The 13,512-nt window shown below is 41.3% G+C and overlaps 1 protein-coding gene across 1 annotated transcript in view; it reads right to left on the bottom strand.

Annotated features, from left to right (window-relative positions):
• The window catches only part of enpp2 (ectonucleotide pyrophosphatase/phosphodiesterase 2), a 35,874-nt gene that overhangs the window by 20,222 nt on the left and 2,140 nt on the right, over positions 1–13,512 (bottom strand). Inside the window, exons 3-9 of the mRNA XM_022751021.1 lie at positions 8,625–8,780; positions 7,792–7,917; positions 5,599–5,659; positions 5,265–5,362; positions 5,074–5,153; positions 4,480–4,599; positions 1,303–1,358 (exon numbers count right to left, since the gene is read on the bottom strand). Of these exons, the coding sequence (XP_022606742.1) occupies positions 1,303–1,358; positions 4,480–4,599; positions 5,074–5,153; positions 5,265–5,362; positions 5,599–5,659; positions 7,792–7,917; positions 8,625–8,780 (697 nt within the window). The remainder of the gene's footprint in view (positions 1–1,302; positions 1,359–4,479; positions 4,600–5,073; positions 5,154–5,264; positions 5,363–5,598; positions 5,660–7,791; positions 7,918–8,624; positions 8,781–13,512) is intronic.

Below are 13,512 nucleotides of genomic sequence, written 5' to 3'. Positions count from 1 at the left end.
AGACCCTGCACCCCTCCATCAATCCCTAATCTCCATTACCATCCCAGTCCCCACTGTGGAGCTGTAACACTAAACTGTGTGATGTTGTATAAGAAGGTTTTTTCAGCCAAACACCACTCTCTCTGTCACACACACACTCTCTTCTTCATTTTCTCTTTATTCCTCCCACACCTCTGTCAGTGCCAAGCGCAAGAACAGCACTGTAAACTACACTCCGGCCCCCAGGGGTCTGTGGAGTGGCACGTCTGTGACCCCCGCTCACTGAGGAATCCTGCGTACTTTAAACAGGCTCATTTGCACAAATTGCTGTAAAAACAGCTCTGCACCGCCCCCGCTGAGATCTACCCCCCCGCACTCCATCAAAGCCTCTTCTGTGTTGATCAGCGTGGGTTGCTTTGTGTTCTGCAGCATATACGTAGGTGAGCACCAGGAACATGACAGGGCACCAAATCATTTACGGTCTCTGAATTATTACGTAGTCAATGCATCTGCAAGAATACATATTTACACTCTGGAGAGTTTACTCTTTATTTCAGTCAGAACCATGTCAGCCGAGGAGAGACAAACCAGGCAACCAGCAGGAGCCCCAGGAGGAAAAGTGGCCCAGGGATCACACACTCACACACACACACACACACACACACACACACACACACACACACACGGATCATGTCTAACATTAGTTATAATACATCTCTCTATCATCATTGGTTTCAGGTCACCTTGCTGCCAAAGTCTTGTCTGGTTTATTTATGAGTTTACAGATGTTTTACTTAATTGATGAACCTCAGATACAAAAGTGCCAAAGTCAGCTGTTCTTGAATGGATCAGACCAGATGAAACACACTGTACTGCAGATGCATTGTTAGCTTTACATTGAGTTTGTCCATATCCATATTAGCTCCATGGACGCAGTGACTTTCACCTTTACTGCTGTTCATCACAATAAATTTTGCAGGTTGAGGTGACATTCATAATAGAATATATTATTTTAAACAGTTCACATTGATAACATGAGAGTTGCATCTATCTTCTATCAACATCTCATCCAGGCTGACACAGAGACACGGGCATCTCTCTGAATGAGTTAAACTGATTTAGGTTTTAAATGTCATTTAACCCATCAACAAAGAGAGAGAGAGGCAGAGCGAGGAAGAGAGAGGCAGAGCTAGAAATTGCATGTGGGTGATCAGGGAAGAGGGAGCATGGATGGACAGAAAGAGGTCTGAAATTTTTCTTTGTGTGTGTGTGTGTGTGTGTGTGTGTGTGTGTGTGTGCGTGTGCGTGTGTGTGTAGACTTACACAGGCCAGAAGAAGGTGGCACCCTTCACTCCCTGTTTGAGCGCTGTGATCCAGATCTATGAAACAAAAAGTCACAATAAAGTCTCATTGTTTTATCAGTCTGACATAGTTCATTAGGATACTATTGGAGTGTTACCATGGAAACCAAGGTAATGGTGTGTAGTAAACTACAGTATGATGAGAAGGACAGAGGATCCCACTGTATTTGTTGCGTGGGAAGAGACCAAGTGCTGTTGCTCCAGGTGACACTAAACCATCAAGTTTAGTGTTCATACAGGATTTTAAAAGATATAGGTAAAGTCATGTTAATTATTATATTATTACAATTAAAATTATTGTTTATTACTTCCTGAGTCATTATTCTATTTGGCAAAAAGCAAATTAAATCCAGTGTTTCCCACACACTCATTAACTTGTGGCGGCCTGCCATGAAATCAGTACTGACCGCCACATATAGATTTTCAGCTTCTTTTACCATTTCAAATGGGTAAACTCTTATTTCATTGTAAAATGCGAGCCCCTCTCCCTCTCTCTCAAAATTCAAATAGTTTTATTGGCATGAACAAAAACATGTTATTGCCAAAGCAGTTTATATATACATACAATACAATTATTATCAAACGTGTCAAATATTGATACAGATTTAGATTTTAATTTCTCTCTCTCTCTGTCTCTCTCTCTCTCTCTCTCTCTCTCTCTCTCTGTCTCTCGCTCTCCCCATACACACTCTGAATAAAAACATGCATCATGTACAGGAGGACGGACTGTTGTTGATGGTTGGCCCAGTTCCTGCACAGAATCAACCTGAAGTTCATAAACGTCTAGCATCACGATCACCTCTGCAAATTTGTCCAAAAGTGATGCATTCAAGTTCACTCCGGTTATTAGTCTATTAGCAGGTGGATAACATTACAGTTTTTCTGATTTGCTCAAACACTAAATTCCATTGTCTGAACCAAATCCTCAGTGGCCTGAACCCATTTATAGAATTAAACAGTTTCAGATCTCATTTCACCTTTTTGCAAAACTCCAAACACATTTTCCCTCACTAAAACACACTGTGCTCTGTGAAGCACTCATGATGCATAATGATAACCACAGGTAGCAGAAGTTAGACATGATTTCAGCACAGGTGTCATAGTTTTCACACGACAACTCAAAACTGCTCACACTTGTTGCTAATGATGTGATGAAAACAGTATAAACCAGTTCAGAGTGCACAGGTTGTTGAAGGTTGAAGTTTGAAAGAAACAACGGAGGAAAATAATCTGAGAAGTAGAGGAGGATGAGGAGGAAGAGGATGAGGAAGAGCATGATCAAGACTAAGACCAAGAACAGCAATTTCAGATTAAATTTGAGCAACTGTAATAGACCATGTCCTTGTTAATGGAATGGCATTGAGGGAAGCAGGACAAAACCCCAGGTCTAATCCTCTGTGTCGTAAAAATAGTTTATGGTTTTAGCAAAAGAGTGACTGATTCAATGAATGGGTTCAGGCCACTGAGGATTTTGTTCAGACAATGGAATCTAGTGTTTGAGCAACATCTGCACCGGCTGTGGAACAGTTGGTAGAGCGGGTTGTTGGTGCGATCCCCTGATCCTCCTGTCTGTGACAAGCAAGCTCCTTGCACGGCAGCCATGGCATCATTGGTGTGAGTGTGTGAGTGAATGGGTGAATGTGACTTGTTAATGTAAAGTGCTTTAAGTTGTCGATAAGATGAGAAAAGCGTTATATAAATGCTGTCTATGCTTTTATTTCTTTTTTCTTTTTCTTCTTCTTCTAATTATATATGATCTTATATATGAGATTATGTAATAATCAGTTTAATAAATCCTGTCAGCTGGAGCCTAATTCTGTGGGAAACACTGGAATCCGAGCACAGGTTTGGTCTTTGAGTGAATCCACAATAAAGCATTCCAGGACTCTTAACGTCAGAGCTGTAGTCCTGTCAGAGAGTGATCCTAACACAGTTTTTATTAATCACATATCACCATCTGTCATTTATCAATAGATGATAAAGCCTATCAGACTGGGTTTGTTAGATCTGGGTCCTGCTGGTCTCATTGTAACTGGCTTCAAAGGAAAAGAACTGATCTCTGATCCGGGACCTGACAGATTAATGTCACAGTGTTGATGAAGCACAGATGGTGAGAGAGAGAAGAGAAGAAAAGAGAGGAGAAGAGAAGAAAAGAAAAGAAGAGGAGAGAGGAGAGAAAAGAAGGAAAGAGGATAAGAGAAACAAGAGAGGAAGAGAGGAGAGAAGAAAAAGAGAAGAGGGTACCACTTCACAATAAGACTACCCTTATAAAGATTTATGCCTGTTTATAACTAGTTTATCAATTAGCTTGTTAACACTTCAATAATCATTTATAAGCTGTTATAACACAGTAGATAAAAAGCACACCAGTGACTTGCCAAATAGTGAGCCCACATGTATCTGTACAGTTCAGCCTCATGATCTTTCTTTGTTTTCTCCATCATCCAGCGTTTGTAGCTGCTGCTTCATCACACATTTGTTCAGTTACTATCAATGAACCACCGTCAGCATCTTAATGGTCAAAAAGTTTCATTTGCCAGATCAAATTATGGAATATCAAATTATCATACAAAATGAGCAGATTCATCCTCTGAGGCTTTGGCAGTGTTGTTCACCTTGACACGCTCTCAGCAGCCGTCCTCATTCTAACCGCAGGAGTTGATATGACATATGTTAAATATATTGTAATGTACAAAACACACACACCATTTATCAATGAGTTACCAGTTATAAACAATAGTAACTCATTAATAATTGATTATGTGTTTTACACTTTACTATAAGGCTCCTTTTACCAGTTATAAACATTAGTAAGTCATTAGTCAGATTAATGAGTAGTAAGCATTAATTTGCCAAATAGTGAGCCTACATCAAAGTATGAAAAATGTTTTATAACCTGTCTATAATTGTTCATTTATGATTTATAAAGTGTTAACAACCAAACATTTATAAATCCATCATGAAGGTAGTCTAGACTACCAAGGAGAAGAGAAAAAGAAGAAGAAAGGAGAGAAGAGAAGAAAAAGGGAAGAGAGTAGAAGAAGAGAAGTAGAGAGCAGAGAAGAGAAGAAGAGAAGAGAGGAAGAAAAGAAAAAGAGAGAAGAGAAGAGAAGAGAAGAGAAGAAGAGTGAGGACTGACCGGTTGTCCTCCCCACCAGCGGTGGTTGAGCTTCTCTCGGCTCCTCAGGGTGAAGGTTGCATCAAACACCGGGTCGTACATGGAGTTTCCAACAATACCATGAGACTCTGGATACAGACCCTGAGAATGAAAGACTGACGATCAGTATTTATCCTCTTTTCTCTGCACTGTACCAACACATTTAACTATCATACTACATATGAGTGTGTCATTTTACATACAAAACAAGTTCAGTACATAAGAAAGTGAAAAATCTAAATTTCTGGTCCACCATTTGACGCTCAACTTAACACCATCAGACTTGGCTTCATCAGCCATAGTTGTATTCAATCAGCCTCAACTCAGCTGTACTTTGAGCCTATAGCTAATGTTAGCATGCTAACTTTTGGAGATTGCCCGAGCCAAACCACCTTCACTTCATATCGTGCAAACTGCAACTTCACGCAGCCCAGTGACAAAAGCGTCTGTAATGAAATTTGCATTTGAGCTTAACACAACTGTTAACATAGCATGCTAACACTAAGTTTAAGCCAGAGCAGTACGTCTGAGTTTAAAGCGCACGTGTCAGCATGGCAGCAGTGAGTCCTGCCTCACCGTAGCCAATGAGTAGAGGTTGGGGAAAGTTTTGGAGGGATAAACAGGTCTCATGTACGGAGCATGGGTTCCACATGTTCCTGAAAACAAGGACACAACAGAACAAAACTCAGCACAGTCCCCCACTAATGACACTACATTGTGATTGCTCCACATGATAATAAATCTCAAAATCCACATCGTGGTCTTACTGAGTTTGTTGATGTTGGGTATGACAGTGTTTCCTCTCTTCACGTAAGAAGCTCTGAATCCGTCCACCGACAGAATGATGAGTGGTGGACGCACGAACCTGCACACACACACACACACACATACAAAGTCAGATGAGGAAAACAAAACCCAGTTCAATCCTCAGGAAATCGCTCATATATGAGGGAAATATAAAAAAGGTCTAAGAGAGGAGGCAAGCTACACTTTGAGAAATAAAGGAACATCCACAACTCAGGTTTTGATTTGGGGACAAAGGACTAAATTTATCTTATGGTTATCACTGTAACCTGCGTTACTGCGCAGATGTAAACATACCCAGCTGGACATTCAGGGGTCTTGATCTCCTCACACTCATCCTGCAGCCACGAACTGTCTCCTGAAAGAAAGCATTCAGAGGGAGATGTTAATATTGAAAGGTGTGTTAAGAGCACGGCTCTAAGGATGGACATGTTGGTTTGTCAGACAGTCAGTCCACCACATCAGTCAGGGCTAAAAAACCTCAACTACTTCTGGACGGCTTGTCGTTACATTTTCTACAGACATTCATGGTTCCCAGAGGATTAATCCTACTGACTTTGGTTATCCCCTGCAGTTGCCCTGACAACTGACTTAAGCATCGCTGTCTGGGAGACTTCTGGGAAGATGGCGGAGAGAGTAGGACCACAGTTAACTTGCTCTCCCAAGTCGGGTAAAATAAACCCACAAAACAGGTGTCACTCGATAAAAGTTGGGCACAAGTGGGACAAATACATGAAGAAGCAGGAGAAACAACAACAAGCAAGACAAAGTTGGAAAAATAAACCGTCATGGAGGAAATCTCTGAACACAAGGCTAGCAAACACAAGGAACACTCAACAGTGTGAGTTGGGACACGAAGATATGAAAGACCTCAAACACGAGCGACGACATGAGTTAACCACATTTAAAGATGAGCTGAAGAGAGAGAGGAAGGAAGAAATCACTCATCTCCGACAAGAATTGGACCGTAAGGTCACACAAAACAACATCGAGCTACATATCGGTGAGGCTCAGGTTCGCATAGCAGAGGCCGAAGAGTGGAAGACGAAGGGGGAATGATATGCTGGCGGTGATGTTGGAGCAGACACGTCAGATGCAAGAAAAAAATAACCAATCTCGAGGGAAGATCAAGGAGAAATACTAGAGAAAATCATTCAGCATTACTACGAGGAATTGTATACACAACCTGCATCTGCAGACAAAGAGGAAATGAGAGCATTTTTAAATTCACTGGATTTGTCATCAATCTGCCATTAACTACAACACGAGACGCTAACAGCGTCCATCATGGACTGAAGCCATAATTTCAGTCATTCCAAAACGGGGAAGAGATAAGGAATACTGTGGGAACTATAGACCAATATCATTACTAAATCTAGATTATAAAGTATATACAGCAATTATTTCCAAACGATTGAACACTTTTGATAGAGGAAGATCAAAGAGGATTTATTAGAGGACATCAAAAACACAATAATATTAGAAGAACCTTACATATTGTAGATCAAGCTCATCAAAAAAACAAAGTACTATATTAGTAAGTATTGATGCTGAAAAAGGCATTTGATCGGGTAAATTGAGAATTCCTATATAAAGTGTTAGAACGCATCGGATTTAGTAGTAAATCAATACAATGCATGAAGACATTACACCAACAGCCTACTGCGAGAATTAAAATGAATGGAATCCTGACAGACAAATTTAGATTACAGAGGTCAACTAGGCAAGGATGCTGTCTATCACCACACTATGTGCTCTCTACAAAGCAAATTATAACAGGATAATTCAAGAGATACAAAAGGACATAGAAAGATGGTGTGCTTCACTGCTACATTTTAACTCAAGAACTGAGACCATTCAAATTTATGTGCAACCAAGGCTTCTTTATTTATTCCAGTCCCTACCTATAGAGGTCCCCCAAACCCAATTTGTGACCTGCAACAAGATAATATCAAGGATCATATGGGGAGGCAAAAAGCCTAGAGTTAGGTGTCAATCTCTCCAGCTACCAAAAGATAGAGGGGTATGGGCCTCCCGAAACCGCTTCCCAGTTAAGACATATTATATGTTGGTGCAAACCAGATTACACAGATACGTGGAAAGACGTGGAAATGGATTGTCGGGCAATCACTTTCCACTGTCTCTGGCAAAGATAGCAACGTGCCAACAACGCTCCTGACCACACCCCATTTTTATGACCAACACGGCCATGGGCGCACAGATTGGTGCAAGTATATTTAAAGGACATGGGCACTGGACAGGAAAATGACAACAGCGTCAGCCTGAAACTAGCAAAGACACTTGCGTTGTGCTTTGCACCAGGTGTAAAAAATGAGCCCTAAATCTTGTTACTTGCTGGCTTGTTCATCGAGGCAAGGTGCAGGATGTGACATGTGTCCTGAAAACCTCTGATCTCTTAAGCATTTGCATGTCATTTTATGTATTGAAATACTTATAATATAATAGGCATATTACAGTAATGTGGCAAACCTTTACACAGTGTCTTGTAGTTGGTGCAACAGTCTCCTCTGGTCAGACAGTCGTCAGAGCAGTGGCAGGCGTGATGTTCATTTCGCGTCTCCCCACACCGATCCTTACTGCACTCATAGCCCCCCTCTGTGTGAGGCAAGAACAAAGAAGGAAGCCAAGTTCAAAGCGTGAAAGAGGTGCATGCACATCAAGGCAACAGCTCATTTCCAGCTCCTACAACTGAACTGCACAGCTGCACAAACAGGCTTAAAAATCATATCTAGATATTGATCAAAGGCTTTACAAGAATGTTTTCCTAATGCGAACAATAATGTTGATTCACCAGAGTTTAAGAAATCAAGCAAAGACAGAACAGAAATAAACATTTAGATCCAGAATAAATGGTTTCTGGCTAAGTTGCTGTAGCATGGCAACATACTGCAAAAAACAATTACACTAAGACCGACATTGATCAAGTTCATCCTCAGACAGTGGTTAGAGGAGTATTCAGACTCTTTAATTACATAAAAATAGCAAAATCACACAGTATAAAAACATATTTATTTGGCCTCTTGGACCTAATGTCCCTCTCCTCTGATACAGAACACTCTGGTAAAATATGCACTTGTGTTTGTCTCTACTTTAGGAACATATCTAAAATGAATTTGTACGAGTGACTTAACATTATAATAATTTTATCTTTTTAATTATGTAAATACCACTGAAAATAACAACACATGTTAACACAGAAAAGGTTTACTGTCTGAAGTCCTGATATGAAGACAGAGGAGGGAAAAGCTACATAGGAGGAGAAGACAGATCAGAGGACAGTGAGGATGATGATGACAGAGTACCTGTCCTGAGGCAGAGCTGGTCAAAGTCCGAGCAGCAGCTGTTGTACGTCTTACACAGGTTGTCGCAGCGACAGTTTGGAGGCTCCAACTCAACCAGCTCAAAACACCTGTTCCTGCAGGAGCCGGAGGTCGGCACGTACGGAGACGCAGAGCGAGCTGAGGACCAAAGAAGAAGAGATTCAGATTGTTTTTTTTTTGTTGTTTTTTTTTTCTCTTTTAAATCAGGTTGAAGCTGCTGAAACACATCTGAACACTCAGCGCAAATACGTCAGTCTCAGTGTCTGTAAACTGCTCATTGACTGTCTGCTTCCAAATCAGAAACAGGTTGTTTTTTTCTTTCTGTGAGCAGAGGACTGTGAAGGGACATGATCTCAATAAAGGACTCTTTCTGTTACAACACAAGAATTATTTTTCAGTGTTTATGAACATGTGAGTCAGACACAGGGTGCGGTCAAAGAGACAAAATAATCTCCATTCCTAACCGCTTCTCCACGACCTCGACGGAAAATGTCATGAGGTCAAGGAAAGAAGAAGACATAGGAAAAGAATGCGACTGCACTTAGTCTAGGATGTTGTTTTTCAAACCAACTTTATTCATAACACATGGACGATAAAAACTCCTTTCCTAATCTCAAAAAAAAACCAAAAAGGATACTGAAATATTGTTGAAATATGATAACATGAAAGAAATAATCAAACAGAAGGAGTTTTTAAAAAAATGTATTAAAAATAATAATTCAGTAAAAATAAGCAGCTGAGTATGGGCCAAAATAAATTATATTCAGATATAAGTAGAGTTTTGACTTTTTTATACAGTTGTTAAGTAGAGAAAATTTTTTTTTTAGTGCAGTGAGCGGTTTTGAAATGACATTAAGGTAAAGATTGTTATGATAATGATAAACTCAATATGCTTGTTCTTCATGATGACTCCCACCTGGATTTAAAGAGATTTAAAGAGATTATGGATCTGGGCTTCAGTCAGTCAGACAGAGATTTCCATCAGTTCTGGATCATGTCACAAACATAAAACAGCTGCCCTGATGTTTCTACATTAATGTGTCTCTGCTGTGGTCAAACTACAACGGTGCATCACTTTAAATGTTGCTGCAGCAATGAATTGTGGGAAGGCATTTTCTCCTTCCCTTTCATAAAGGAAGGTCCAGTGTTTCCTAGGCTAAAGGAGATAAGATAGGAAGCACTGAAGCTCCTTCCCTCATCATGTAGAGAAGTGGAGCAGCTGTGATCATGATGCTGCTCAGAAACTTCAGCTCATTTCACTCAGTTTGAACCTTCATAAGAGAAAAAGACGTTTTGACCACAGTGTTGATGAAGGTTTTAATCTCTCTTGGTTAATTACATGTCAGAAATATTTAAGTATAAGAATCTTGGTTTCCTGTTCCTGTGCTGTTAAAATACATTTGATGATAAATGTACCAGTCAAATGTGACTTGAAGCAACCAGCTGACCCTCCGGTCATTTACAGCCGCCTGCCTTTGCTTGACATATCATCAATAACTCTAAATACTCCTGACATGTCATTTTCTCTTTAAGAGTGGAATGACGGAGGTTGGAAGCAGCTAGGTTATTTATCATTCATCATTCAATCTGAGTCAAACTGACCCTGGATCTGTCATAAATGATCCAAACACAACCTGTTGTAAACACTGTGATCGTGTTTCACAGGTTTCATCCTCACGTTCTGTTTGGTTTATGGTACAAATGGTGCTGAACCTGGAGCCTGTTCTCTGACATGCTATGATGAATAGCATGTCTGCAGCCTACATAAAAACACTGACTAGTTGCAGTTGTAGTCAGCTTCAAGAACTCATGGGTGTTTTGTGAACCACGGCCTTTGGCACAGACTCAAAAACACAATGTTACAAACGCAGTTTGGGGTTGAATGGACAACAGAGAAAGTAAAGGGTGGTGTGCCGATTCTACTTCTCATTTTAAAACATTAACAGTGAACTGAGCTGGCATTTCGCCACTTGGTCTAATAACAAAACAAGAGAGAAAGTTTTTAAGTAACTGTATATGACAACAGAAAAGTGAGAAGCTGCACTGTTAATGTGTCTTTAAATACCCCCTCCAATGATAGGATATATGATGAGTGAAATAACCATCAGCACCATGACTGTGAGTGTTTCCACCTTGAACTGCAGTGAACCAATGACAGTCTCATAAAAACAGATTCAGGGTTTCATACGTCACAAACCTCAGGAACCAATCCTGTCAACCTGTGAGGACAGGGGGCGGGGCTAAATAAACCTGAAACCTCGTCAGTACAGAGGGAGAGAGTTAGCATTAGCACAACCACTAACACTGTGTCAGCCACTGCCAGTTACAAGCTAACAAACAACACAAACAAATAAAAGGTTATAACTACGCTAACCTTTCTGATCCGTATGCTAGTCTCTGGTTCTGGTCTCAGACTCCTCATCTGAGTCTGGGTCTGACTGAGGCTCAAACATGAGGCTGAGTCTCTCTGATGTTTCCTCCTCTAACCATCTTGATACTCTCTGCTCCTTCACCTGTCCACCTGGAGCCAGCAGGTGGTGGGCGGGGCATAAGGCCCGATCCCGATTTATCAATGAGGAAGTAAGAGGAGATTAGTTTCACTTTTTATGTGTGAAAAAAAAACATGTTAAACAAAATATGAATCAGAGCAGAGGATTTTCTCACTAGAATCACCTCCTCGTGGTCGTCTGCCTCCTCCACTCAGACTAGTTTCAGGTCACATCCCTGTTCATCCAGAGTCAGAGAAAATATGAAGCATTTGTGTGAAAGTTTGTCATGATTGCTGTGAAGTCTTGAATAATGGTTAAAAGTGTTTTGTGAGGTCACAGTGAATTTGACCTTTGACCACCAAAATCTAATCAGTTCATCATTGAGTCCAAGTTAATGTTTATGCCAAATTTGAAGGTGTTACTGAGATATTACATTCACGAGAATGGGACGGACGGACAACCTAAAAACACAGTGCCTCCAGCTCTGACTGTCATCAGCACAGAGACGTACAAATGGCAGCAATTATGACTTCACAAGGTCATTGGATAATAACTAAAACCTGTAGAAAACATCTGTAAACCAAAGTCAGTAGTTACTAAGCTTTAAATCTACTTGTAGTAATTCTGTCTCACCACGGGGACACTCAAGTTCCCTGAAACACAACATTGCTCTGTCCGCTTATGATCCAAAGGACAGGGGCCCATTTTGGCTCTCGACCCCCCAGTGTGAGAACCCTCCTGGCCTAACTGTGGACATCCTGGAGATCGGTGTGTCGGTGTGCAGCAGCTGAGGATAAACAGGAAATCCTCCGACCAGACCGTCTCATTTCGGTTCAGCCTTCACGATATATTCGGTCTTCAGACCGCACAGTCTACGAAGGCGTGGCCTCCAAAGACTGCATACATTACGGAGGCCAAAGAGATTGATTACTGGCATGATGAATCTGATAGGTTAGGCCACGAAGGATGCACCTGTTGGAACCTTCATTGCCTGGGAAACAAAGGACGCCTTTCTCGGCTGCGTTTGAAGGAGCTTTTGAAACGGGACGGACTTATCATGCCGCTGTGGCGCAGACGGTCTTCAAACGCATCCTCTGAAGGATGCAGGGCCTGAGTTGAGACACAGCTACAGTATACAGTATGTGTGTGTGCGTGTGTGTGTTTTTTTGCAAATACACAAACATATATACTCTATATGAAGGAAGTGAGGTGTTACGCCTCAATTTCTTCATGCTGCCCAGCTGGTCGGCGCAGCATTCAGGTGTGCCAGTGAGCCATGACAGTGAGGCAGCAGGCACAAGACCAGGACCCTGGAAATGAAGCAGCTAAATGGAACTCTGCCACTGTTTTTAATCTGTCACTGCTGTGACATGACAAGGTGTCTCGATTACTTGCCTTCTAATAACAAAATTCATGAGATGAGTGACACGCCCAGGTTCTGACAAAAACCAGGACTGTGACAGTCCTGGATCAGGGCTGGGATTACCTACACGTTATAAAAATGGAAGAGATCTGAGTATAATGTGTTTCAAAAAATTATTTATTTTATTTTGGAATGAAAAATGAAGTCAAACTGTTGATGGGTTCAGATTATTGCAGTATTTTGTATTTTGGTTGTAAATATTGAATTCTGAAAAAACTATTTTTGAGAAGATGTTTGCAATCTTGTTCTGGATTTATGGTGATTTTTTAAGTTTCAGTGCTCTGAAGAAACCAGAAACAAGTTCAGACACCACCATCATGAAGATGGAGAAGACTCATGAGATGATTCATTTTCAGTGTCTATCACAGAAGTCGATACAAGAGACAGTCGACTGCAACACGAGGCAAAAACCTCCTCCGTCTTGCGCCGACGTTTCAGGATCCGGGGCAGAAAATGAGCTCCAATGCTCTCTTAATATTGACTCAAGGTAGAGCAACACAAACACACTCTCTCTCCTCAAAAACACACACGCGGGCCGTCCAAGCACAACCTCGCAGGGTCACAGGGATCCATTGTCCACGTCCCCTCCGCTCACTCATTTCATATGCGCTGGCAGACACTTCATATAGAAAACAACCCGGCAAATAAAATTCCTGTGGAGGAAACCTGGTTCTGTTCAGAGGAGCGGGTGGAAGTATGTCACTCAGTCTGATGTCCGTGTGTCTGATTGCACCTGAAGCTCACACAGGGTTCAAGATTTACTCCTGCTCTAAAAGGTTTTGTGTGTGTGTGTGTGTGTGTGTGTGTGTGTGTGTGTGTGCGTGTTTTAGTTGGAGCGTATTCTACACTTGGCCAAGACACATTAACGTCGGTCCAAAACACACTTCACACTGCCTGCGCTGAGCCAATATGGCCACTAAATTAAAGTGTGTGATTTTTTTTGGTGAGCGTTTGCTTT

The sequence above is a fragment of the Seriola dumerili genome, unplaced genomic scaffold (assembly GCF_002260705.1).
Source record: "Seriola dumerili isolate Sdu_G_001 unplaced genomic scaffold, Sdu_1.0 BDQW01000016.1, whole genome shotgun sequence".
In the NCBI taxonomy this organism is placed as follows: Eukaryota; Metazoa; Chordata; class Actinopteri; order Carangiformes; family Carangidae; genus Seriola; species Seriola dumerili.
The sequence above is the reverse complement of the archived record's forward strand: the minus strand, read 5'-3'. Positions and strand labels throughout refer to the sequence as shown.